The sequence below is a fragment of the Staurois parvus genome, unplaced genomic scaffold (assembly GCF_062004578.1).
Source record: "Staurois parvus isolate SC_StPar_1 unplaced genomic scaffold, SC_StPar_1.0 ptg000018l, whole genome shotgun sequence".
NCBI lineage: Eukaryota > Metazoa > Chordata > Amphibia > Anura > Ranidae > Staurois > Staurois parvus.
In genome coordinates this window covers 23,752,501-23,775,979 of record NW_028317814.1, presented here as the reverse complement: position 1 = coordinate 23,775,979, position 23,479 = coordinate 23,752,501, and the positions used below count along the sequence as shown (strand labels likewise).

Here is a 23,479-nt window from a genome sequence, read left to right as displayed (position 1 = left end):
TGAATAGGAGTACAGCTACCTGAAGCAGTGTTTCCCATGCAAAACACTTACAGGACATCCCCGACTCATTCGTTTAGGAAAATGTAAGCCCGGAGTTCTACTTTAAATATAAAAAGAAACTACAGACAGTTCTGGATTCCTAAATATCCCTACTTGTAACCCAACTCAAGATAAAAGATTGGCATGAAATTGTTCATTACTCTGCAATACCCTGAACCAGGATATACAAATCAGATCAACAAGCAAGTTTCTTTTAAATGACAAAAATATATATATTTACATATAGAACTTTTTCTGTACATTATTGAAGATGGGGTTCCTTTACAAGGGATCAGCAACATTTTCGTCACTGTGCTGTGCTTGGTTTTTCCTCTTCACTTGCCTTCGGGAAGCCTTGAAATGAGTTGGGCTGGGCTGGGGGAAAGGGATAGGGGTCGGCTTGTTGTGGGGTAGTCCTGGGGTTGGGGTAAAGGGAAGGCCAGCAGGAGAAGTAGTGGGACTGCTGACTGATGAGTAGCCTGAACTATTGTCTGTGCCGATTATCACAGGATGAAATGAGAGGTCTGGTTTTGGAGGTAGCAGCGGAAGGTTTGTTGCGTCCTCATCACTGGAGTCCTGGCAGTGATGTTCTTCTGGGTTGATCAGGGAGATGTCTAGGATACCGCTGGGACAAGTGACTATAAGAACACAGATAACAAAAATAATTTGTAAAACGCAATCTGGCAGATATTTTGGCATTTTTTTTTTTTAAATAAAACTTTTACATCATTATGATCCTATGCTAGATTGCAATAATAACCCAATAAAATGGAATATTGTAATATTTATGGTCTATAAGTGACCACCTTGAAATATTTATCCAAATGTCACTATATCGCGCCTGATGCAAAAAAGATATTTAGCCTCTAAATAAAAATATATATTGCTGCCACTATAACCTATTTCAAAAATCCAAAAATATATAAGTATCACCCCTATTTTAGTGAATACAAGCGGCGCATATACTTCATAATGCTATCGTCAAACATCAATTACCACTCATATACTATGTATCATTCTTTGTCGTCACCATTATTTCAGATTTTGCCTTTGTTAACCAATTCAATACCGGGCAATTTTACACCTTCCTGCCCAGGCCATTTTTCAGGTTTCAGCGCTCTCACACTTTGAATGACAATTGCGCGGTCATACAACATTGTACCCAAACTAAAATGTTATCATTTTCTTCACACAACTAGAGCTTTCTTTTGGTGGTATTTAATCACTGCTGGGGTTTTTATTTTTTGATAAATTAACAAAAAAAGACCAAAACTTTTGAAAAAAAAACCCCACGTTTTCTTTGTTTCTGTTATAAAAGTTTACAAATAAATAATTGTTCTTCATAAATTTAGGCCGAGATGTATTCTGCTACATGTCTTTGGTGAAAATAACCCAAATTAGGATGTATTATTTAGTTTGTAGGAAAGTTATAGAGTTCACAAACTATGGTATAGATCTGAATATTGATCAATCCTGAAGTACTGACAGCCAATCTCATTTCTTGAGGTCCAAGAATGTCAGAACAGTACAGATATCCCCCAAATGACCCCTTTTTGTAAAGTAGACAGTCCGACGTACCTCATAAGAGGCATGGCGAGTTTTTTGAAGTTGTATTTTTTTTGTCATAATTTTTCGGAAAATGAAAAAAATTAAAAAAATTATTTTCACTATTTATTTTTTACATACTGTCACCAGTGCAGTACAGCGTCATCATATAACTGGCATGGTGGTGAACAGGGACACTGACTGGTGACAGTATGAAAAAAAAATATATATATATTTTTTTTTAAGATTTTTTTTCATATTTTACTATGACCATAGTACAATGTTACCATAGTAACATTGTACTACTTTGGGGAAGTGATCAGTATTTTTTTTTTTTACACAATTTGCTTATAGCAAAGAATTACTTTGCCATAAGCAAGCATTTACCTGAATTAAATCGATTCATTCAGGTTTTTTTTTTTTTTTTGTGCTTAGCTGTGATTTGGCCACAGCTAATCACATGACATGAAGCCATCCATTGTATACAACGGTCATGTGACCTGCTGTGATTGGTCACAGCAGGTCACATGGTACCGGCAACAGGGGCCGGTACTCAGATCTGTCATTGACCGTGTCTGAGGTATACGGCCGCTGACAAATCGCGCCGTGCTCTGCAACCGCGCGAACTGCGCATGTGCGGGAGGACGCCAAATGGCGTACACCCCGGAAAGGAAATGCATTTTTGTGGCCACCAAACGGCTATAGGCCGGGCGGCAAATGGTTAAAGCATAATCAAGAGGATATCCATTAATTAGACCAGGATTGTCCTGTCTCGCCCTTCTAAGCATTGAAAGTGTGATACAATCTTAGTTGTAGTAGTAATACCACAGTCAGTGACTCAATCGGATGACACCTTGTAGATCTTGTGAAGTTTATTCCATAAACTGAGAATCTTACAACAATGAACATCGGATAGGTCAAAAGATCATAATGTGATCTGCTTCATGACATGAGGCTAGAAGCTGAAATGCCTTACTGGGAAAAGGGGTGGGCTATCTATACAGCATTACTAAACCAAAGGAAAGGGAGGAGTAGAGACAAATTAGAACACTTAAAGGCATATGACAATCATGTGAAACACAACAAGGAGGTTCCTCCAAGAATAGCCCACTCAATGATTGGTTGCCAGGATAATTCAAAAACTCCACTCCACCATATCATGAAAAGAGAAGAAAAATATCCGCTCCAATAGTATGTTACCCAAGATAAATGGCTTTATTTGCTCCAAGTAATGCACTTACAAAATTAAAAACATCATCAACAAGCCCAAATGATATGTCTTTGTGACAAGCAGATACCGCATGGTGCTCTCACCACCTCCGGAACGGCGGATATGTCACAAAGACATATAATTTGGGCTTGTTGATGTTTTTAATTTTGTAATTGCATTACTTGGAGCAAAAAAGCCATTTATCTTGGTTAATATACTATTGGAGCGGATATTTTTCTTCTCTTTTCATGATATGGTGGAGTGGAGTTTTTGAATTATCCTGGCAACCAATCACTGAGTGGGCTATTCTTGGAGGAACCTCCTGGTCTAATTAATGGATATCCTCTTGATTATGCTTTAACAAAGGCAATATGTGAAATAATGGTGAAGACAAAGAATGATACATAGTATATGAGTGATAATTGATGTTTGATGAAAGCATTATGAAGTGTATGCGCCGCTTGTATTCACTAAAATAGGGGTGATGCTTATATATTGTAATATCATACAAATTGTTCCTTTCCCGATTCCTCTTTATGGACAGGGAAGCCAGACCTATTTATGGAGACACTACCACCTGCTATGTGGCCATTGACTCAGGAAATGCTTCCATCAGGGCCTAATAACACGCGTTTTACTTCACAAAGTCCCTATAACACCTGAGGACTGTGCTTACTTTCCTACCTGTAGTAGGATTTCAGAGGAAGGAAATTTTGTGGTCAATTTACTAAAACTAAAGAGTGCAAAAGTTGGTGCATCTCTGCATAAAAACCAATCAGCTTCCATTTTTTTTTGTCAAAGCCTAATTGAACAAGCTGAAGATAGATGCTGATTGGCTACCATGCAGAGCTGCACCAGATTTTGCACTCTCCCGTTTTAGTAAATCAACCCCTTTGTCTCTATTGTTCTATAGACAGGGTGTAAAGGACCCCAGCAACTCACGACTGGGTATCTCCGTCAAGAAGCTGCTTCTCAGGCTCTGGAACACGAGACTAGTGACTATTGATACCTCAAGATCCAGACAACACCATCAATCTCCCCTCCCTGCATTATGACACTGGGTGGGGCAAACTACATTTAGTAACAAGAGACACACAGGTATTCAAACTTCACACCAGCAGACAGACCCATCAGGAGGGAGGACTGCTAGAGACCCCCCGCCCCCACAAAGCTAATACACATAAACACATGCATCCCATAATAGTTTGCTCCCAAGCCAGACACACCATAGAACAATTTGATGCAACCACCTGACATTAAACATTTAACAACCCCCCACACAATATTAGGACAGATCACCCTGTACCCCTAACAGGCACAGGGTGATTTACACATAAGAGGGATATGGGGAGCTGAGACAGGGGTCTCCCCACGTCTCCAAAGTGAGCTGTGTTCCATGGGCCCCCCACCCAAAGTCACTCCCGTCACACAGGGCCCATGACACAGGTGTTTCAGTTGCCCTCAGCTATTCAGAAAATGCTTAATAGGCACCTAATTTGTCTGCAGGGACCATTAGATCGGTGTTTCTCAACCTTCTTTCAGTCAAGGCACCCTTTAAAATTCTGCACAAATCTTGAGGCACCCCATTCTAAAAATGTAAAAAATGAAACAAAGTTTTACATAACACAGCAACCTCCACATGTGTAGGACACCCAATGTTAGAGATGATTTATTCTTCCACAGCAAATACGCCTTTGTGCACAGATACTGACTGGCATTCCAATGCTACTCCTCTGCCTCAGATTATCCCCCTCAGTCAGATAATGTGACCCCAGTGCTGATGGAGAGGGGCATAGTAGGGGATGCTGTGCATACACCAAAACGTCCTCCTTATCAACCGTAATGTCATTGGTTGTTAGGACACCAGCGGCTAGAAGGTTGTAGTAGTGCACAATGAAAACCTGTGGCTTTGCGTCACTAAAAGGTAGCCTGAGCCATCCGCTGGCTTGTGTACAATTTTTGGGCAATTTGTAGGCATTTTCTCCCCAAGGCACCCCTGAACACAACAAACACTTTACTCCTGCGCTAGGAAAGGACTCAGTAGACCCAATAGGAATGTTCTGGAATGTTCTGGAATATGCACTGCTTGCTGCCCTCAACAGACCGGGGTGGTCCGAATACACTGGATACAAATGGAAAAACAGCGCACCGACCTAGTGCATTATCGTTTAAAATAATTTATTAAAGAAACAAAAATAGGCATCATACTCACAATGGACTTAATAACACAGGCATGTCAAACTGAACAAGATGTATGATCCAAACAACATCTGAGTCCATACGATGGAACCCTGGATGACCAACTGGCTAACGCGTTTCGAGGACACAACCTGTTCCTCAGAGCCAACCAAAGGCTCCGTGTCCTCGAAACGCGTTAGAGGTTGGTCATCCAGGGTTCCCATTGTATGGACTCAGATGTTGTTTGGATCATACACCTTGTTCAGTTTGACATGCCTGTGTTATTAAGTCCATTGTGAGTATGATACCTATTTTTGTTTCTTTAATAAATTATTTTAAACGATAATGCACTAGGTCGGTGCGCCCTTTTTCTGTTTCTCCATTTGCATCCCTGAACACACCCTGGTTGAAAAAGGCTGCATTGGGACACCATCATGTAGATAAGTCTAAGAACAAATAAACTGAGCTCACCATCACCTTCTCGATCTCCCTCGCTTTCCCGATCCCCTTCATAGCCAGAGCAAGAAGAATCAAGACTCCAGTCTAAGAAGTCTCCAAGCAGTGCTTCTTCCTGATTGGATAGTTCTGCAGTGGGTGTGGTCACAAAACTATCCCGGTCTTCTTGCAGGCTATCCTCTCTACGTCTGTAAAAAGTAAGATCTTAGTTACCAAACACATATTCTAGGCATGTGTTAGCCAGTATTAGCCCACCCTGTTGATAAATACGGCTCCCTTCATTGTTCAATGAAAATCAGTCCATACCTTTTAGTCTTGTTCCCAGCAGGAGAACACAGAAAGGGATGGCCATCAGGGAGTTTAGGCATTGTTGTAGAGTTTTCAGAATCCTGGATGGAAATCCCGAGCAAAGCACATAACTGGCTGTAGTCCATCACCTGCTGACAACAGCAATCACAATGTTAATTTAGCCAATACTTAATTGCTGCCAAAACAAGCTACCTGCAAGACCAGAGGGATGATCCTGCTCATTGTGTACTGCAGTGATAATAGGTGAGGGGTTCTTTTAACCTCCCTAGCGGTCTGATTATGTCCATATTTCTGTGCTCAAAGCGGTACATTTTTTTGCATAGAAATATGTCTTTTTATTGTAGGCCTGTAATTTTTAGGAATAACTCACTGAAATCTGTCCGAACAAGAGTCTAGTAAACATCCCGGGTATGTTAAAATTTGAAACACGAAATCATAAATTATAATTTAATAAATAATCATAAAAAATAATAATATAATAATAATAAATTTAATTCAATAATGTAATCAAACCAAAAACACTGAAATTTGAAATATAGCGCCAAGTTCGCACATCGCTGAGCAAAGTCGCAAAATCTTTTTCAGTGTCTGATGATGAATTTCCCCCACGAATCATTATCACTCAATTCTGCAAGTGGTTCTAATTTACTATCGCTGTTCTCTAGCCGGTCTAAAACCACTTTTGACCTAAAGGGACGCTTTTTGGACGCCATGGACATTTCTCAGTTTCCAGGCAGAAAGAACTGTAAAAATGCAGGCAGGGCACAGGACAAAGCACTCGGGACAAAATGTATGTGAAATGGGTTGATACAGTAATGTTATACTATGTGATTTTAGTGTATTTAGTGAATGTCACTTTTAACATTTTCAAATTTCCCGCCGCTCTGTCCCCTGTACGTCCCGACGTCACAGGGAATGGAACCCGGAAGACGGATGCTGGCATTGGCTGGAGGACATTGCCGGGGACACTACCGGAGGGACATCACAGGAGCGCAGGACAAGGTAAGTGAAGAACAGATCCCGAAGCAATGCTGCAGGATATTCCCGAGTGCAGCTCGGGGTTACCGCTTGTGGTGCTGAAACTTTACCCCGAGCTTGATAAACTTGATAAAAATACTACACTATGGGCACCTGTCTTTTTGGCTCCTATTGGGAGCTAAATCAACTTGCAGGATTCCTGTAGTTTGACCTACCACCACCAGAGGGACGGAGCTTTGGATTCTGGCTGAGCACCATACCATCCTTAAGGGGACCTCCGGACTTCCTATATATTTTCCCAGGCTGATTGACCTACAGATTGAAGTTTACCCTCTTCATCTACTATAAAGATTCCAGTGGATATTAATTATATGCGCATTTTCCATGCGCGTCCGGTGAGTGCGCATTTTTTCCATTGTTTCATCAGCTATCTTTTGGGACTTGCTCATATGAATCAATATATTAATCACGGACCATTTTCTTTTGCACTTTATATATTTTAGCGCTGCACTCTGTTTTACTTGTCATTTTATGGGTACACTGTGATTACCTTTAGTGCTTTAGCTGCTTACCTAGGAGCACTCACTTTATACCATTTTATCTGTTCAAAAATTTCAACACACACACACACACACACACACACACACACACACACACACACACTTTGTAGACGCTAGAACTTTCACGCAAACTGATGAATATACACTTATTGAGATTTTTTTTTTCTACTGAAGATGTAGCAGATGTGGCCTAAATTTATGAAGAAATTAGATTTTTTTTTTAAATTTTATTGGATATGTTTTATGGCAGAAAGTAAAAAATATTGTTTGTTTTTTTTCAAAATTTTCATTTATATAAGGAAAATAGAAAAACACAGTGGTGATCAAATACCACCATTTGTGGTATTACAATGATAAATTACAATGATCTATTTGTGTGAAAAACAATGATATATAGTACAGCATTGCATGACTGTGCAACTACCAGTTAAAAGTAGAGTAGTGCAGAATAGCAAAAAAAAAAAAAAATGTCCTGGTCATGAAGGGGGTTACATCTTGCGAAGGTCAAGTGGATAAGCAACAGTTCTGCGAGGACTTTTAATCATAACACCTGTAATTCTTTATTAATCCTGGGTCTCACCTTTTCAGTGCTGATGTGACCATAGAGGTCATTCTGAAACCTCTGTTTCACCGCAGTGAGGGACACTTGCCTGTAGTCTTTAGGTGCATCATCATGGAAGCTATGGGAAATGAGAAACATTTCATTCCGGTATCACCAGTCTAAAGACAATTCTACCAAGCTAGAGATTAGTCACTAGACAGATATATTTACATGGGAAGACAGCCAATAGTGATTCATGCCTTAGTTATCTCAGCCTAGTTGATGTAGTACACTCACCACTTCTTGTGCAGGAGAAGAACGCAAGGGGTGAGATGTTCCAGCGTGAAGCCTGTACTTTCTACCAGCTGGGCAGGCCAAGGAAGGGCTGCAGGAAAGACAGAAGGAGAAAACACCACCATTAGCAAAAGCTAAAATGTGCCTAAAGCAGCTAAAAGCAAAAATAAATACTGAAAAAAAAAACCTCCCGTTTATCTTGGTGCTCTGTACAGATTAAATGTAGTTCCGCATATATGAAGAAGACAGCATGCTGCACCCAATCCTATATTTCAACATTATTTTTTACCAAAACAATTACATTAGCACAGATTTTTCAAAAGAGCTTCACCATTTAGGTGTTCCATGGCAGCACGTCAACATACGGCACGGTTGGTACAGTTTGTCATGTGTGTGCTCTTGGTAAAAATATCGGTTAATTACCGTATTTTTCACTCCATAAGATGCCCTTTTTCCCCCCCAAAAAAGGGGGGAAATGTCAGTGCGTCTCATGGAGCAAATATGGAGCGGCCGGTCCGGTATTTCCACCGCCGCCATGTCAGAATACCGGGCCGGCCACTCAGCTCTGCAGCAGAACCTTACCTGTTCCTTGGTCCAGCGCTGCGCAGTCTTCCCGCGCCGGCTTCTTTAGTGTGGGCTCTGGGCTTGACAGCCGGGTGCCCAGTGTGCATGCGCAAGAAGCGCTGCGCTTTGTCAATGGTACGGCGTCTTCTGGGAACCATGACAGGTCCCAGAAGACGCCGGACCAATCACAAAGCGCAGCGCTTCTTGCGTATACGCACTGGGCACCCGGCTGTCAACCAGGTGCCCACACTAAAGGGAGGACAGCTCCGCGGAAGTGGGAGCGGGTACCTGTCAATTTCAGGTACCTGCTCCACCTCCCTCCCCAAAGGTCTGCATTCTAAGGTCATCCCCTGTACTGTCCGCAGTCTCTGGTCATCCCCTGTACTGTCCGCAGTCTCTGGTCATTTCCTGCACTGTCCGCAGTCTCTGGTCATCCCCTGCACTGTTCGCAGTCTCTGGTCATCCCCTGCACTGTCCCCGCAGTCTCTGGTCATCCCCTGCACTGTGTCCGCAGTCTCTGGTCATCTCCTGTAGTATGTCTGCAGTCTCCGGTCATCTCCTGTACTGTGTCCGCAGTCTCCGGTCATCTCCTGTACTGTGTCCGCAGTCTCCGGTCATCTCCTGTACTGTGTCCGCAGTCTCTGGTCATCCCCTGCACTGTGTCCGCAGTCTCTGGTCATCTCCTGTAGTATGTCTGCAGTCTCCGGTCATCTCCTGTACTGTGTCCACAGTCTCTGGTCATCCCCTGTACTGTGTCCGCAGTCTCTGGTCATCTCTTGTACTGTGTCCGCAGTCTCTGGTCATCTGCCGTACTATGTCTGCAGTCCATTGGTTCAGAATATTTTTTGTTCTTGTTTTCTGCCTCTAAAACCTAGGTGAGTCTTATGGAGCAAATAAATACGGTATCTTAATTTACCTGATATAAACATATCTCCTAATGGCACATTTGTCCAATATAAACAAATTTAGAAGATTCCGCTAACATGAAGGGTTTCTAATTATCCAATTGGCATCCATCTTTCCCAACTGGCCCTAAAAACTAAATCACTTTAGTTCCTGGTAGCCCCATCCTCTGCATGGCCCTGGAACTAAAGTGGCCATAGATTGTTTTCTTTTTTTTGTTCAGCCAACCCCCTCCCCCTCAAAAACAGATTCCTCCATCCACACAAGTGGTACTCCTCTGTGTCAAAATATACTGACCATTGGCTGCAGCCACAGATCAAGAAACGTTTTCCAACAGTTCAACAGAAGGCGATCTGGGACGGCCACACATGGATCGAAATTCACCCAGTTCCTGCTGTACTGGCCAAATTTTGATCCATCTATGGCCAGGCCATTCATGTCTCAAATTTTGTCCGTTTCCTGCTGAATCAGCTTCAGTTGGATCTGTCGGTGGATTTGTCAGCACCACCCACTGCAACAAACTGATCTGAAGACTGAATGAGCCAGGTCGGAACTGACGGCTGAACAGTGACTGCAGCCAATCAGATGCAGTCACTGTTGAGGTATTCTGACAGTCACGCTGTCAGAATACAATAGCCTACAGGAGAGATTCAGCCATCTGCAGTGCTTAGCGTGGAATGAGAAAGTTATGCATATATAGCCAGCTTAGTGTACAACAATGCTGACTGATGTGTTCACTGGTCAAAACACTGTCCTTTCCCTTCATCTTAGCCCATTGCAGCCCCATTCACACAGAATGAAGAATAAAAGAGGTTGCCAAGCTGGGCACTGTTTGCTTAGTTTTTGACTGCCACTGCTGTCTGAAAATTAAAACAGCTTCTGTCAATGCTAGAATGGGTCTATGTCCCACCTTCGACCCATTCATTGGTGTGTGCAATTTGATATCCTGCTATTTGGGTGAATATACAATATAGGTTAATTTATTCACAATACTGCAGTAGGTCAGCCTGGGTAGCCTCCCTAGTGGCCTGATTATGTCAGTATTTCTGTGCTCAAAGTGGTACATTTTTTGTCATTTTTTTATAGTAGGCCTGTAATTCTGAGGAATAACTCACTGAAATCTGTCCGAACAAGAGTCTAGTAAACATCCCGGGTAGGATAAAATGTGAAACAGGAAATCATAAATTAGAATTTAATAAATAATCATAAAAAATAATATAATAATAAATTTAATTCAATAATATAATCAAACCAAAAACACTGAAATTTGAAATAGAGCGCCAAGTTCGCACATCACTGAGCAAAGTCGCAAAATTGTTTTCAGTGTCTGATGACGAATTTCCCCTCAAATCATTATCACTCAATTCTGCAAGTGGTTCTGATTTACTATCGCTGTTCTCTAGCTGATCTAAAACTGCTTTTTGCCTAGGCAATCGGAAGTTATTATTATTTATTATACAGTATTTATAAAGCGCCAATAGTTCGCTCAGCGCTGTACATTACAAAGGGGGACAGAACATGTGACAGAACAATACCAACACCATGCAAAACATGAGGGGATCGAGGGCCCTGCTCTTTCCAGCTTACAATCTAGGAGGGAGGGGATGGTGGCACAGGAGGAGATAGCTGTGGGGGATGGAGTGGTAGGAAGAGTGGAGGAGGTCGCCAAGTTAGCAGGGGGTGGGGTAGGCTTCCCTGAAGAGATGGGTTTTCAGGGTGCGCCTAAAGGAGAGGAGAGTAGGTGATAATCTGATGGGTTGGGACAGGGAGTTCCAGAGGATGGGTGACACCCTGGAGAAGTCCTGGAGGGCATGGGAGGAGGAGACCAGGAAACTAGAGAGAAGGAGGTCTTGTGAGGAGCGGAGTGTGCGTGCTGGGCGGTACTTGGATATTAGGTCAGTGATGTAGTTCGGGGCAGTATGGCGGGCGGCTTTGTACGTCAGTGTTAGGATTTTGAATTTGATCCGTTGCGCAATCGGAAGCCAGTGGGGATTGGCAGAGGGGGGTGGAGGAAACGGAGCCCAACCCCTCTCAACCCCCCACCTCACCCCCTCAGTCTCTGCCCGAATCACACACCCACTGAGCGACACACCAGACCGGACATCGCTCCACCTCCTCAAAAGTTGTCCTCCCCCTCATCTTCTGGGACACGTGACAGGTCCCAGAAGATTACGGACCATTCACAAAGCGCAGCGCCACTTGCGCATGCACAGTGGGCACCCGCAAGCTGTCACATCCGGGTGCCCACACTGAAGATGCCCACAATGAAGAGAAAGGACAATGGATCAACCCAGCCGGTGTGAAGACACAGTGGGATGGAAGGACAGGTGATTGTCCGTTTTTTAAAAGTCAGCAGCTACAGTTTTTGGAGCTGCTGACTTATGTTTTTTAAATTCCCACTGGACCTCCGCTTTAATATTTTGAACAAAAATAAAAGTTGTATTTAAAAAAACAAAAAAACTCCACAAAGCCCTTTAAGTTTAATCCTCCTACAAAATTGAAATCTTAAGCAAATGCATTTTTTGGCAAAGTTCCATTACAAGCTGTAGGCTGTTAGCAATGCAAAGCAGCATGTAAACAGAAATCCAGTGACAGTGCAGACCCACCTTGTTTGTGCAGGATCCTGGCTAGCAGCAGGGCGCCAGCAGCAAGCTGAGCCGGAGAATAAACAGAGAGCTCTGTGTAGAGCAGGGAGAGCTCAGAGATGAAGCTACAGAGATGCATTGTGCTCCTGTCCACCGATACAATATGAAACAGAACATCCTTGTAGTCAATTACAGTGGGCACCTATAAAACACAAAAAAGCAAAATTTAGATTACTGGTTTGTTTTTGAATCTGTAACATTTATGGATTTTATAGATATCCAGTCAATAAAAATAAGAAATACCTCATTTATGAGGAATGACTACAAAAATGAAACATTCTCGCAGAAGAGGTGCTTAACAAGAGATATAAGCACAGTATACAAATCTTTACACGGTGACTGTATCTTTGGGAGAAAACAATTTAATCTAAAGTCTCTAAAGAAGACATGCAGCTACACAATGAAGCTGCAGACGAAGCGATTCAATCCCAAATTGTGTAAGGGGTTCTTTACTGTCAGGGCGGTAAGGATGTAGAACTCCCTTCCACAGTTGGTGATGTCAACGGGGAGTGTAGATAAATTCTAAAATCTTTTAGATGTGTTTCTCAGCAAACACATTGTACAGGGATATAGAAACGGGTGGCAACATAAATACACAGACATGCATATAGGTTGAACTAGATGGTCTTCTTTAAACCTTACCTACCTGTAATTGAAAACAGCTATACCTGAAAAAGAAAAGAAGGAATACCTTCCTTTCTCACTGCCAGCATAAACAGTTCCCGATTGCCCTATAGCAGATGTACTGCTACAGGGCGGCAGCTCTGTGCAAAATCACACACACACACACGTTTTGGGGGGGGCATAAGTGCACAGTCCCGGCCCAGCTCCCGTCACAGCAGAAGCCGATTAGTGTGTGCTGGCCAATGGATGACTGCTGGCACACGCTGAACTCCTGGGAGAGAGACAGAACACAACTCTGCCTATGCAAACAAGGCAGAGCTGGGTCCTGTCAGCGGCGATGTGCTGGATTTTGTTTCCCTAAGGAGGGAATAAAATCCAGCACATTGCGGAGTAAAAACACCACACTGTGTACACATAAACACTGGTTAGGCACACAGTTAACCCTTTGCTTGCCCTAGATAAGCGGTTCTCAACCTGTGGGTCGCGACCCCTTTGGGGGTCGAACAACCCTTTCACAGGGGTCACCTAAGACCAAGTAAAAACACATTTCCGACGGTCTGAGGAACCAAGACACCGCTTCTCTATCCGTCTCCAGGCGGGTCCGCCCACATGCAGATACGCCCACATTTCCCTGGACCGCGATGTGTGGGCGGGATGACATGCCGCCCCTGCCATCTGGCCACACCAGCGAGGAGGTGGAGCTTGGAGAGGAGGAGCCAAGCGGCAGCACGAAGATCAAAGAAGATCGAGCAAAGGAGCGGCTGGAGAAGGAAGACAGCTGAACGGTAAGTGTCTGTACCGTGCAGATGGTGCTGCTGCAGCCAGGTATGCTGGCTGTAGATGGGAGAGGGAGGGAGCAAGCCCAGGCTGGAGCAGGAGTCAGCAAGGTAAGTATCATTGGTGTCAGTGGGAGGAATAGTGCCCCATCATTGGTGTCACTAATACCCACTAACACCAGTGAGGGGCACTATTTCCCCCCCACTGATACCAATGATGGGGCACTATTCCTCCCCCCACTGACACCAACGATGGGGGCACTATTTCTCCCCCCACTGACACCAACGATGGGGCACTATTTCTCCCCCCACTGACACCAACGATGGGGCACTATCCCCCCCCCCCACCCACTGACACCAATGATGGGGCACTATTCCCCTACCCACACGGTCATCAATGATGGGGCACTATTCCCCCCCCACTGACACCGATGAAGGGGCACTATTCCTCCCACTGATACCAATGATGGGGCACTATTCCTCCCCCTCCCCTACTGACACCAATGATGGGGCACTATTCCTCCCACACTGACACCCCCCCCCTCCTGTCCCCTAGTAAAAACACTCCCAGCACACAGTTAACCCTTGATAGCCCCTCACATTAATCCCTTCCCGCCCAGTGGCATTAGTACAGTGTCAGTGCTGTTTGTTAGCACTGATCACTGTATTGGTGTCACTGGGGATGTCAGTGACACCAAGTTAGTTCCCCTCCCCCAGTGTCAGAATGCTGGCCACAGCCCCGCTAAAAGTCGCTGATCACTGCCATTACTAGTAGGAAAACAAAAACAAAATTCCCAGTATATATATATACCGCCATTTGTAAACACTATAAATTTCACGTAAACCAATTAATTTACACATATTGGGATTTTTTTTTAGCAAAGACATGTAGTAGAATACATTTTGGCCTAAATTTATGACGAAATTTGATTTTTAAAATTTTTTTACTGGACATGTTTATTAGCAAAATGTTCAAAATATAGTTTTGTTTCTTAAAATTGTCGTTTTTTTTTTTTGCTTATAGCACAAAAATAAAAACCGTTTAGGTGATCAAATACTACCGAAAGAAAGCTCAATTTGTGGGAAAATAAGGCTGTAAATTTGATCTAGGTGCGGCATTGCACGACCGCGCACTTGCCAGTCAAAGTAACGCAGCGTCGTAACGCAAAAAATGGCCTGGTCAGGAAGGGGGGGGGGGGGGGGGAATCCTCTGGTTAAAGAAGATAGCTATATTTTTATGTTACGCTTATCTCCCTGGATCTTTTATAAAAAAAGTTTAATTCATTTATTTTGTAATCTGTTTGGACAATGATCATACCAGGAACTGGCTAAATGGTTAGCACTTCTGCCTGGTAGTACTAGGGTCATTGGCTCAAATCCCAACCATGGCACTACCTACCTGGAGCTCGCATGTTCTCCCTGTGCCTGCGTGGGTTTCCTCCGGGTACTCCGGTTTCCTCCCACACTCCAAAGACATGCTGGTAGGTTAATTGGATCCTGTCTAAATTGGCCCTAGTATGTGTATGTATGAATGTGAGTTAGAGACCTTCGATTGTACGCCCCTTGAGGGTTAGGGACTGATGTGAATGTACTATATATAAATATATATATATATAAATTATATAAATATATATAAATATATATAAATAAATAAATATATATATATATATATATATATATATATATATATATATAGAGCGCTGCGTAAATTTGCGGTGCTATATAAGTACCTGTAATAAATAAACTGTATGTTGTAATCTATGGCTTAGTTCCTGCAAAAACAGAAGTTATCTTCCACACCTTACATACAGGGGCCTTCTTATCAGCACTGACAAGGGCAAAGACACTTGAGATTGATAATGGTAATTCCAGGCCTTTACCCTCTGTACACACAAGACTTTTTTATGATTCATTGTATAATAAAAAGCGAACAAGGGTCAGAATGTGCAATAAAAGGAGAGACGTTGGTCAGGAGGAAACTATATTAAACAAGTCATTTAATTTAACATAGTGGATAAAGGAACAGTAAAGCACAAATAGAAATCAATATTGGCCAACCAGAAATTACCCTGCAGCAGAACTAATAGTAAAACTTTCTGATGGAACATAAAAATATCAAAGTATGGCTGAGGTGGTGAGGAAAAAGACAAAAGACAGCGCTCAAAAATTAAAAAAAAAATCCTCTAAGCATTTTTTTTTTTTTTTAAACATAAGGATTTGCTGCAATAATATATTCAATCAGTAGGTGCTGCTGTTCCAGAGTGAAGGCAATTTTTCTGTGTTGTATTCAAGGTCATAACTTGTTTCCATGCACGCAGTATTTGAAGTGAACATGTGTTCTTTTACATTCACTGCCATGTAACAGGTTCACTTGTGGCCAGTTATGCTCTACTGCACAGGTATCAAACTGGTGGCCCTCCAGCTGTTGCCAAACTACAAGTCCCATGAGGCATTGCAAGATTGACAGTTACAAGCATGACTCCCAAAGGCAGAGGCATGATGGGACTTGTAGTCTTGCAACAGCTGGAGGGCTGACAGTTTGACACCCCTGCTCTACTTCTACTAGCCTTTCCAACACTCATTTGGCAGCTCAGTCAACCACCAATAGCCAAGTGAAGTGCCTAATATTTCTAGGAAGACATAACACTCCCACCTTTATTTCAGGTACTTATATAGCGCCGACAATTTACGCAGTGCTTTACATATATATATTGCATTCACATCAGTCCCTAACCCTCAGAAGGTGTACAATTTAAGGTCCCTAACTCCCATCATACATACACATACAAGGACCAATTTAGACAGGATCCAATTAGCCTACCAGCATGTCTTTGGAGTGTGGGAGGAAACTGGAGTACCCGGAGGAAATCCACACAGGCACAGGGAGAACATGCAAATGCCAGGCAGGTGGTGCCGTGGTTGGGGTTTGAACCAATGACCCTAGTGCTGCCAGGCGGAAGTGCTAACCATTTAGCCACTGTGCTGCCCCTTCTCCCATGATGCAACTCCAGGTGGTCAATCGCCAGATCTGAGCACGTTTACTTGGGAGATTAGAGCAAGCCATAGATGATTCTCTTCTGCAAACACGGACTGTGTTGATAGGGTAAATCCCTCCCACAACGCTACTGTGGCTGCTGACAGGGAGCCTTCTCCACTGGCAGAACGCAATGATTACTGCTGGCGACTAAAACCACTGGCAGTAACCGCATGCAAAAAATATGACAGGTTGGTTGTACTGAAGTCAATCGAAAGATGGGCAGTACAGTGGCTCAATGGTTAGCACTCCCACCTGGTAGTACTAGGGTCGCTGGCTCGAATTCTAACCACGGCACCACCTGCCTGGAGTTTGCATGTTCTCCCTGTGCTTGCGTGGGTTTCCTCCGGGTACTCCGGTTTCCTTCCACACTCCAAAGACATGCTGGTAGGTTAATTGGCTCCTGTCTAAATTGTCCCTAGTATGTGTATGTATGAATGTGAGTTAGGGACCTTAGATTGTACACCCCTTGAGGGTTAGGGACTGATGTGAATGTACAATATATATTTGTAAAATGCTGCGTAAATTGATGGCGCTATATAAGTACCTGAAATAATAGATCTACTTCAGTGCAACCAGCCTACCCATACATGGACTAAATTCCGGCAGGTCCCTGCTGAACCGGTTGAGATTCAATCCATCTAACTCTACTGCACGCTGGACAGACTGCAAGCAAACACCCTGGGAAACATCTCTTACAAGTCTGAGTGCCACTCCGCGTAACTTTGTAATATGTCCCCTCTACTCCTCCTTTTCATATTACATTCTTGTGTTCCCAAAATCTCATTTCTTTACCCCTCTGCTCCACCCCAAAACTTGTACATCTCACCCTCACTGCTACCATCTCCCTACTACTGCTCTCATCACTTCCTGCTGATACTTCACTCTCCTGCTGACCCAAACACCAGGACTGGAAGGCATGTGCGCTCGTGTAGATCCCGCTCCCATCTTACTTTCCTCACACTTCTTCTCCTAACCTCTGGGGATATCTCCCCAAACCCTGGTCCTTCACAACCTCACTCACCCACTAAGCACCCTCCTACCCTCACGAACCACCGCAACCCCCTCAACCTTATACCTGTCCCCCTCCTCCCCGCATCCATCCCTCCACTCTCGATTGCACTCCTGAACGCCCGATTGGTTTGCAACAAGCTCACCACCATCCATGACCTCTATCTCCCACTCCCTCAACCTCCTAGCGGTCACCGAAACCTGGACCCAAGCCACTGACTCCGCCTCCCCTGCGGCACTCTCCTATGGATGTCTCGTCTGGTCCCATTCATCCAGACCGAGCGGTCGTAGAGGTGGTGGGGTCGGTGTGCTCTTGTCACCGCTGAGCACCTTCCAGGTCCTCCCAAAACCCCCCCCTCTATCCTTCTCCTCCTTCGAGGCCCACTGCATCCGACTCTTCTCTCCCACCCCTTTGAGGATTGCAGTAATCTATCGGCCTCCTGGACTCGTATCCCGCTTCCTTGACGACTTTTCTGCCTGGCTGCCCTTCTTCCTCTCCTCTGAGCTACCCACCATCATCCTTGGAGACTTCAATATCCCTATCAATGTCAACAACCTGGCTACATCCCAACTCCTCCACTTAACCTCTTCTTTTGCACTCACACAGTCCTCCACCCACACCGAATGGGAACACCCTGGACCTCGTTTTCTCCCATCTCTGCACCCTCCACAACCTCACTAACACCCCTTTCCCTCTCTCTGACCACAACCTCATTACGTTCTCTGTCTCCCCGTCCTAGAACGCCTCCCCCGCCAAACATCAAATCATCACCAGCCGTAACCTCCGCAACCTGAACCCGGCCCCTCTCCACTCTGCAGTTGACTGTCTGTACAACAGTATCCTTCCACTGTCATGCCCTGACCTGGCCACTACTGTGTATAACGACTCCCTGTCAGCTGCCTTAGACTCCTTAGCACCCCTAACCACACGTAGCATTAGACCCCGACCGCTTCAACCCTGGCAGAACGACTACACTAAAAATCTTAAACGATGCAGTCGTGTGCTGGAGCGATTATGGCGCAAAACCAGATCCCCTCGAGCGTTCTCCCTCTACAAATCCGCCTTCCTCACCTACTCCTCCTTCCTCCACGCCGCCAAACAAGCCTACTTCGTAACCCTCATCAACACCCTTTCCACCTGTCCTCGCTGGCTCTTCTCCACTTTTAACTCCCTACTCTCTCCCCCCCACCTCCACTCAGTACCTCACTCACTGCCCACGAGATTGCCAACCACTTCCATAACAAGATCGACGCAATCCGTAAGGACATCGCCAACGCTCAACCTACCTCCCCACCTAGCCTCCCTCCCATCATAACCTCACCAACTCTCCCCTCCTCTGACCTCTCAACCGCCCTACCCCCCACCACACCTAACGTCCCGCACACTATAACCTCCCCAACACTCCGCTCCTTCAGCCTTGCTACCACTGAGGAGGTCACTAAGGTCTTCTCAGAAGCCCGCCTCACCACTTGCCCCCTTGACCCTGTCCCCACACAACTCCTCCGGTCACCCTCCTCCATCCTACGCTCCCTCACCCACATCTTCAATCTCTCCATCTCTACTGGCGCATTCCCCTCCCCCCTAAAGCACATGCACATCACCCCCATACTCAAAAAACCCTCCCTGGACCCCACCGACCTAAACGACCTTAGACCCATCTCCCTGCTGCCATTTACTTCCAAGCCCCTTGAGCACTTAGTCTACAATCGCCTAAGCGCCCACCTCAATGACAACAACCTCCTCGATCCACTATAGTCTGGCTTCCGTCCCCTACACTCCATCGAAACCGCCCTACTCAAAATCACTAATGACCTGCTAACCGCCAAAGCTAATGGCCACTGCTCAGTCCTCTTACTCCTCGACCTTTTCCGCGGCCTTCGACACAGTCGACCACCCCCTCCTCCTTAACAAACTACACTCCCTCGGCATCAGAGACTCCGCTCTCTCCTATCTATCCCAACGCTCCTTCAGCGTTACCTATAACGCTACCACCTCCCCCTCTCTCCCCCTCTTTGTTGGGGTCCCCCAAGGCTCGGTCCTCGGGCCCCTTCTCTTCTCCATCTACACCACCTCCCTCGGCAAACTGATACACTCCCACGGCTTTAACTATCACCTCTACGCCGATGACACGCAAATTTACCTCTCCACCGCTCGCCTCACCCCTTCAGTCTCTGCCCGTATCACCCACCTACTGAACGACAGACTGGATGTCGCTCCATTTCCTCAAATTGAACCTTTCCAAAACCAAGCTCCTGATTTTCCCCCCAGCCCGTGACCCCCCCCCTCTCCATCACAACCAACAATGCCACCATCAGTCCCAGCCCGCAAGCCAAAGTCCTAGGTGTCACTGTAGACTCAAACCTGTCCTTCCAACCCCATATCCAATCGTTGGCAAACTCATGCAGGCTCCACCTCCGCAACATCTCCAAAATATGTACATTCCTAACCCCAGACACTACTAAACAACTCGTTCTCTCCCTTATTATCTCACGTCTGGACTACTGCAACTCCCTTCTCACCGGCCTACCTCAACACAGACTATCCCCGCTTCAGTCTATCCTGAACTCAGCGGCCAGACTCATCCACCTTACCAACCGCTCCGCTTCTGCCACCCCCCTCTGTCATTCCCTCCACTGGCTCCTGATTGCCCAATGCATTAAATTCAAACTACTAACACAGACATACAAAGCCATTCATAACGCTGCCCCAAACTACCTCACCGACCTGATACCCAAATACCACCCAACCCGTAATCTTCGCTCCTCAGAAGACCTCCTACTTTCTAGATCCCTGGTCTCCACCTCCCACGCCCGACTGCAGGACTTCCCCCATCCTCTGGAACTTACTACCCCAATCCATCAGACTGTCACCTACCCTCCTCACCTTTAGGCGCACCCTGAAAACCCATCTCTAAAGGGAAGCCTACCCCACCCCACCCTCACCTAACAGCCGATCTCCTCCACTCCTCCTACCACTCCAGCCACTTCCTCCTGTACCACTATCCCCCCCCCCCTCCTAGATTGTAAGCTCGAAAGAGCAGGGCCCTTGAACCCCTTGTGTATTGTATTGTTACTGTATGGTCTCATGTTTTGTCCCCCACTATAATATACAGCGCTGAGCAAACCTTTTAGCGCTATATAAATACTGTATAATAATAATAATGATCTATGGCTAGCTGTAACCTTATGTAAGTTGTGAATGGGATGGCAGAGAGCACCTACCCTAATCTTTCCCTCCAGCGCAGAGATGATCTCTCCCATCATTCGTACCAGGTCCTCATATTTATAAGTGTTATCAGTCAGCCATACAGCTTCTCGGATGGTCAGAATCTCTTTACTAATAAACCTGTGAAATAATTGGAATATTGTCAATTCTGTTTTAGATAAGTTATCTTACAGTAGTAGAAGTATCTGCCAGCTAATTGGCAAGGCAGAAAAGACGCCAAACACTCACCGTGTACAGATTACCATACAGGCGATGCCCACTAGCTGAAGCCGTGCTCGGGGTACGCTACGCAGCTTCAAGTACCGATCTACTAACCCTACAGTCATATGTAGACACAGACTAGAGAAATCTTTCATGGTTGCCACTTCTACCAGCCAGTCTATAAGGATATACCTGAAGGAGATAGAGGCGGCAGTCAAAAAAACAGGCATATAGGAGCAACCACGGTCTTTAAATCCAAACAACTTTTATTGCCAAGACAATGAAAAAAAAATAATGGAACAGTGCTTATAGAATCTACAATGATATTACTGTATCAACAGGGATTATACATAACTCCAAAGACATGTTGGTGGGTGAATTGGCTTCTATCTTAATTGTCCCTAGTATGTGTATGTATGAATGTGAGTTAGGGACCTTAGATTGTACGCCCCTTAAGGGTTTGGGACTGATGTGAATGTACAATACATATATGTAAAGCGCTGCGAAAATTGATGGCTCTCTATAAGTACCTGTAATAAATAAAATAAATAAATAGATCAATATGTATACGCAGATCCCGTAATAGAAGCAACCATGTCTTTAATGAAAACGAATACTTGGCGAACGCAAGTTCAACAACTCGGAAAATTATTATTATTTCAATACAGCACAAGCCTAAAGTAAAGCACGTGCAAGCATGTGCAAAGGGAAAATGTGATGAGAAGGTGGAAATCTGCTGTGTTTTATACAGAACCACTCTTTATATGTGCGTTCTCTTTGCTTGACTGATTTTGGACAAGCCTAGGCAGCACATGGATTTAAATGGACGCCAGAAATGTTTTTCTGTGTTATAATTGACTATGCAGAGAGGCCTGTTTTTGGAGATACCCGAAGATTCAAATAAAACATTTTCATATAATAGTAGAAGTACTTTGGATAAAAGAAGGAAAAAAATATTGTTAAACCAGAACATCAGCCACCATTATGGCACATGTGCAAATAGGCTATGTCTGACCCTCCGTTGGCACATCTGCGCATGTGTAGGTGATTTTCTGTGCTCGTGCAAAGACAGGGAAGGTTTTGTACTTTCTGGTGGCAGCATTTGCGTATACACACATACACACTGCATGTAGAAATGCGTTATTACAAAATATGAAGAGTATTTTTAAAAATATATTTCAAATATACTGTATGTTTATATATGTTAAAATTACTTTTTTATATGTAAAAAAAAAAAAAAAAAAAATTGAATATATTTTAAAAATATGTATTTTACAAATATCTATTTTTTAAATATATTCTTCAGATTTTTTTTAACATATACAAAATTCCTTTTAACATATATTTTTACATTAAATGCATTCCAAAAATGTAGATTTGTATTTTTAAAGACATACGGTATATTTGAAATGTATTTTTAAAAATATTTTTCATATATTTTGTAATAAAAATGCATTTCAACACGTAGTGTATGTATATATATATATATATATATATATATATATATATATATATGTATGTATCAAGAAATTTTTATATATTCTCCCCAACCCCCCTAAAGATTGCTGTGATATACCGGCCTCCTGGATCCATACCCCGCTTCCTGGAAGACTTCTCCTCCTGGCTGCCCTTCTTCCTCTCCTCTGAGCTACCCACTATCATCCTTGGGGATTTCAACATCCCTGTCAACCTCGACAATCCGGACACAGCCCGTCTCCTCCACTTAACCTCCTCCTTTGCACTTGCACAGTGCATACAATCCACCACCCACTCCGACGGTAATATCCTTGATCTTGTCTTCTCCAACCGCTGCGCTCCCCACAACCTCACTAACACCCCCTTCCCTCTCTCTGACCACAACCTGATTACCTTCTCTATCTCCTCATCCTCCAATGCCTACCCCTCCAAATGTCACACTACTACCAGCCGTAACCTCCGCAACCTTAACCCTGCCTCCCTCCACTCCGCAGTTGATCAACTCCATGACCGCATCCTCCCCCTGTCCTGCCCCGACTTGGCTATGACCGCCTACAACAATGCGTTGTCAACAGCCCTTGACTCACTAGCGCCTTTAACCACACGCAACATCAGACCCCGACCGCTCCAGCCCTGGCAGACTGATCACACCAAAACCCTCAAACGACACAGTCGTGCCCTGGAGCGACTATGGCGCAAAACCAAATCCCAACAAGCCTTCACCCGATACAAATCTGCCTTCCACACCTACACCTCCTCCCTCCATACTGCCAAACAAGCCTACTTCCTGACCCTCATCAAGGCCCTCTCCTCCAATCCTCGCCGACTCTTCTCCACCTTCAACTCTCTACTCTCGCCACCCCCACCTCCACCCAGCACCTCACTCACTGCCCTTGAGATTGCCAATCA

The 23,479-nt window shown here is 44.5% G+C and overlaps 1 protein-coding gene across 3 annotated transcripts in view; it reads right to left on the bottom strand.

Annotated features, from left to right (window-relative positions):
- Positions 1–247: 247 nt before the first annotated feature.
- The window catches only part of CCNF (cyclin F), a 73,397-nt gene continuing 50,165 nt past the window's right edge, over positions 248–23,479 (bottom strand). The window contains exons 10-17 of one of the 3 annotated variants that reach the window (XM_089683086.1): positions 21,122–21,286; positions 20,890–21,013; positions 12,184–12,364; positions 8,114–8,201; positions 7,856–7,955; positions 5,735–5,868; positions 5,444–5,616; positions 248–677 (exon numbers count right to left, since the gene is read on the bottom strand). In XM_089683086.1, coding sequence (XP_089539212.1) covers positions 322–677; positions 5,444–5,616; positions 5,735–5,868; positions 7,856–7,955; positions 8,114–8,201; positions 12,184–12,364; positions 20,890–21,013; positions 21,122–21,286 — 1,321 coding nt within the window. In that variant the 3' untranslated portion in view covers positions 248–321. The remainder of the gene's footprint in view (positions 678–5,443; positions 5,617–5,734; positions 5,869–7,855; positions 7,956–8,113; positions 8,202–12,183; positions 12,365–20,889; positions 21,014–21,121; positions 21,287–23,479) is intronic. The other 2 variants (XM_089683097.1, XM_089683091.1) reach the window with 2 other exon arrangements.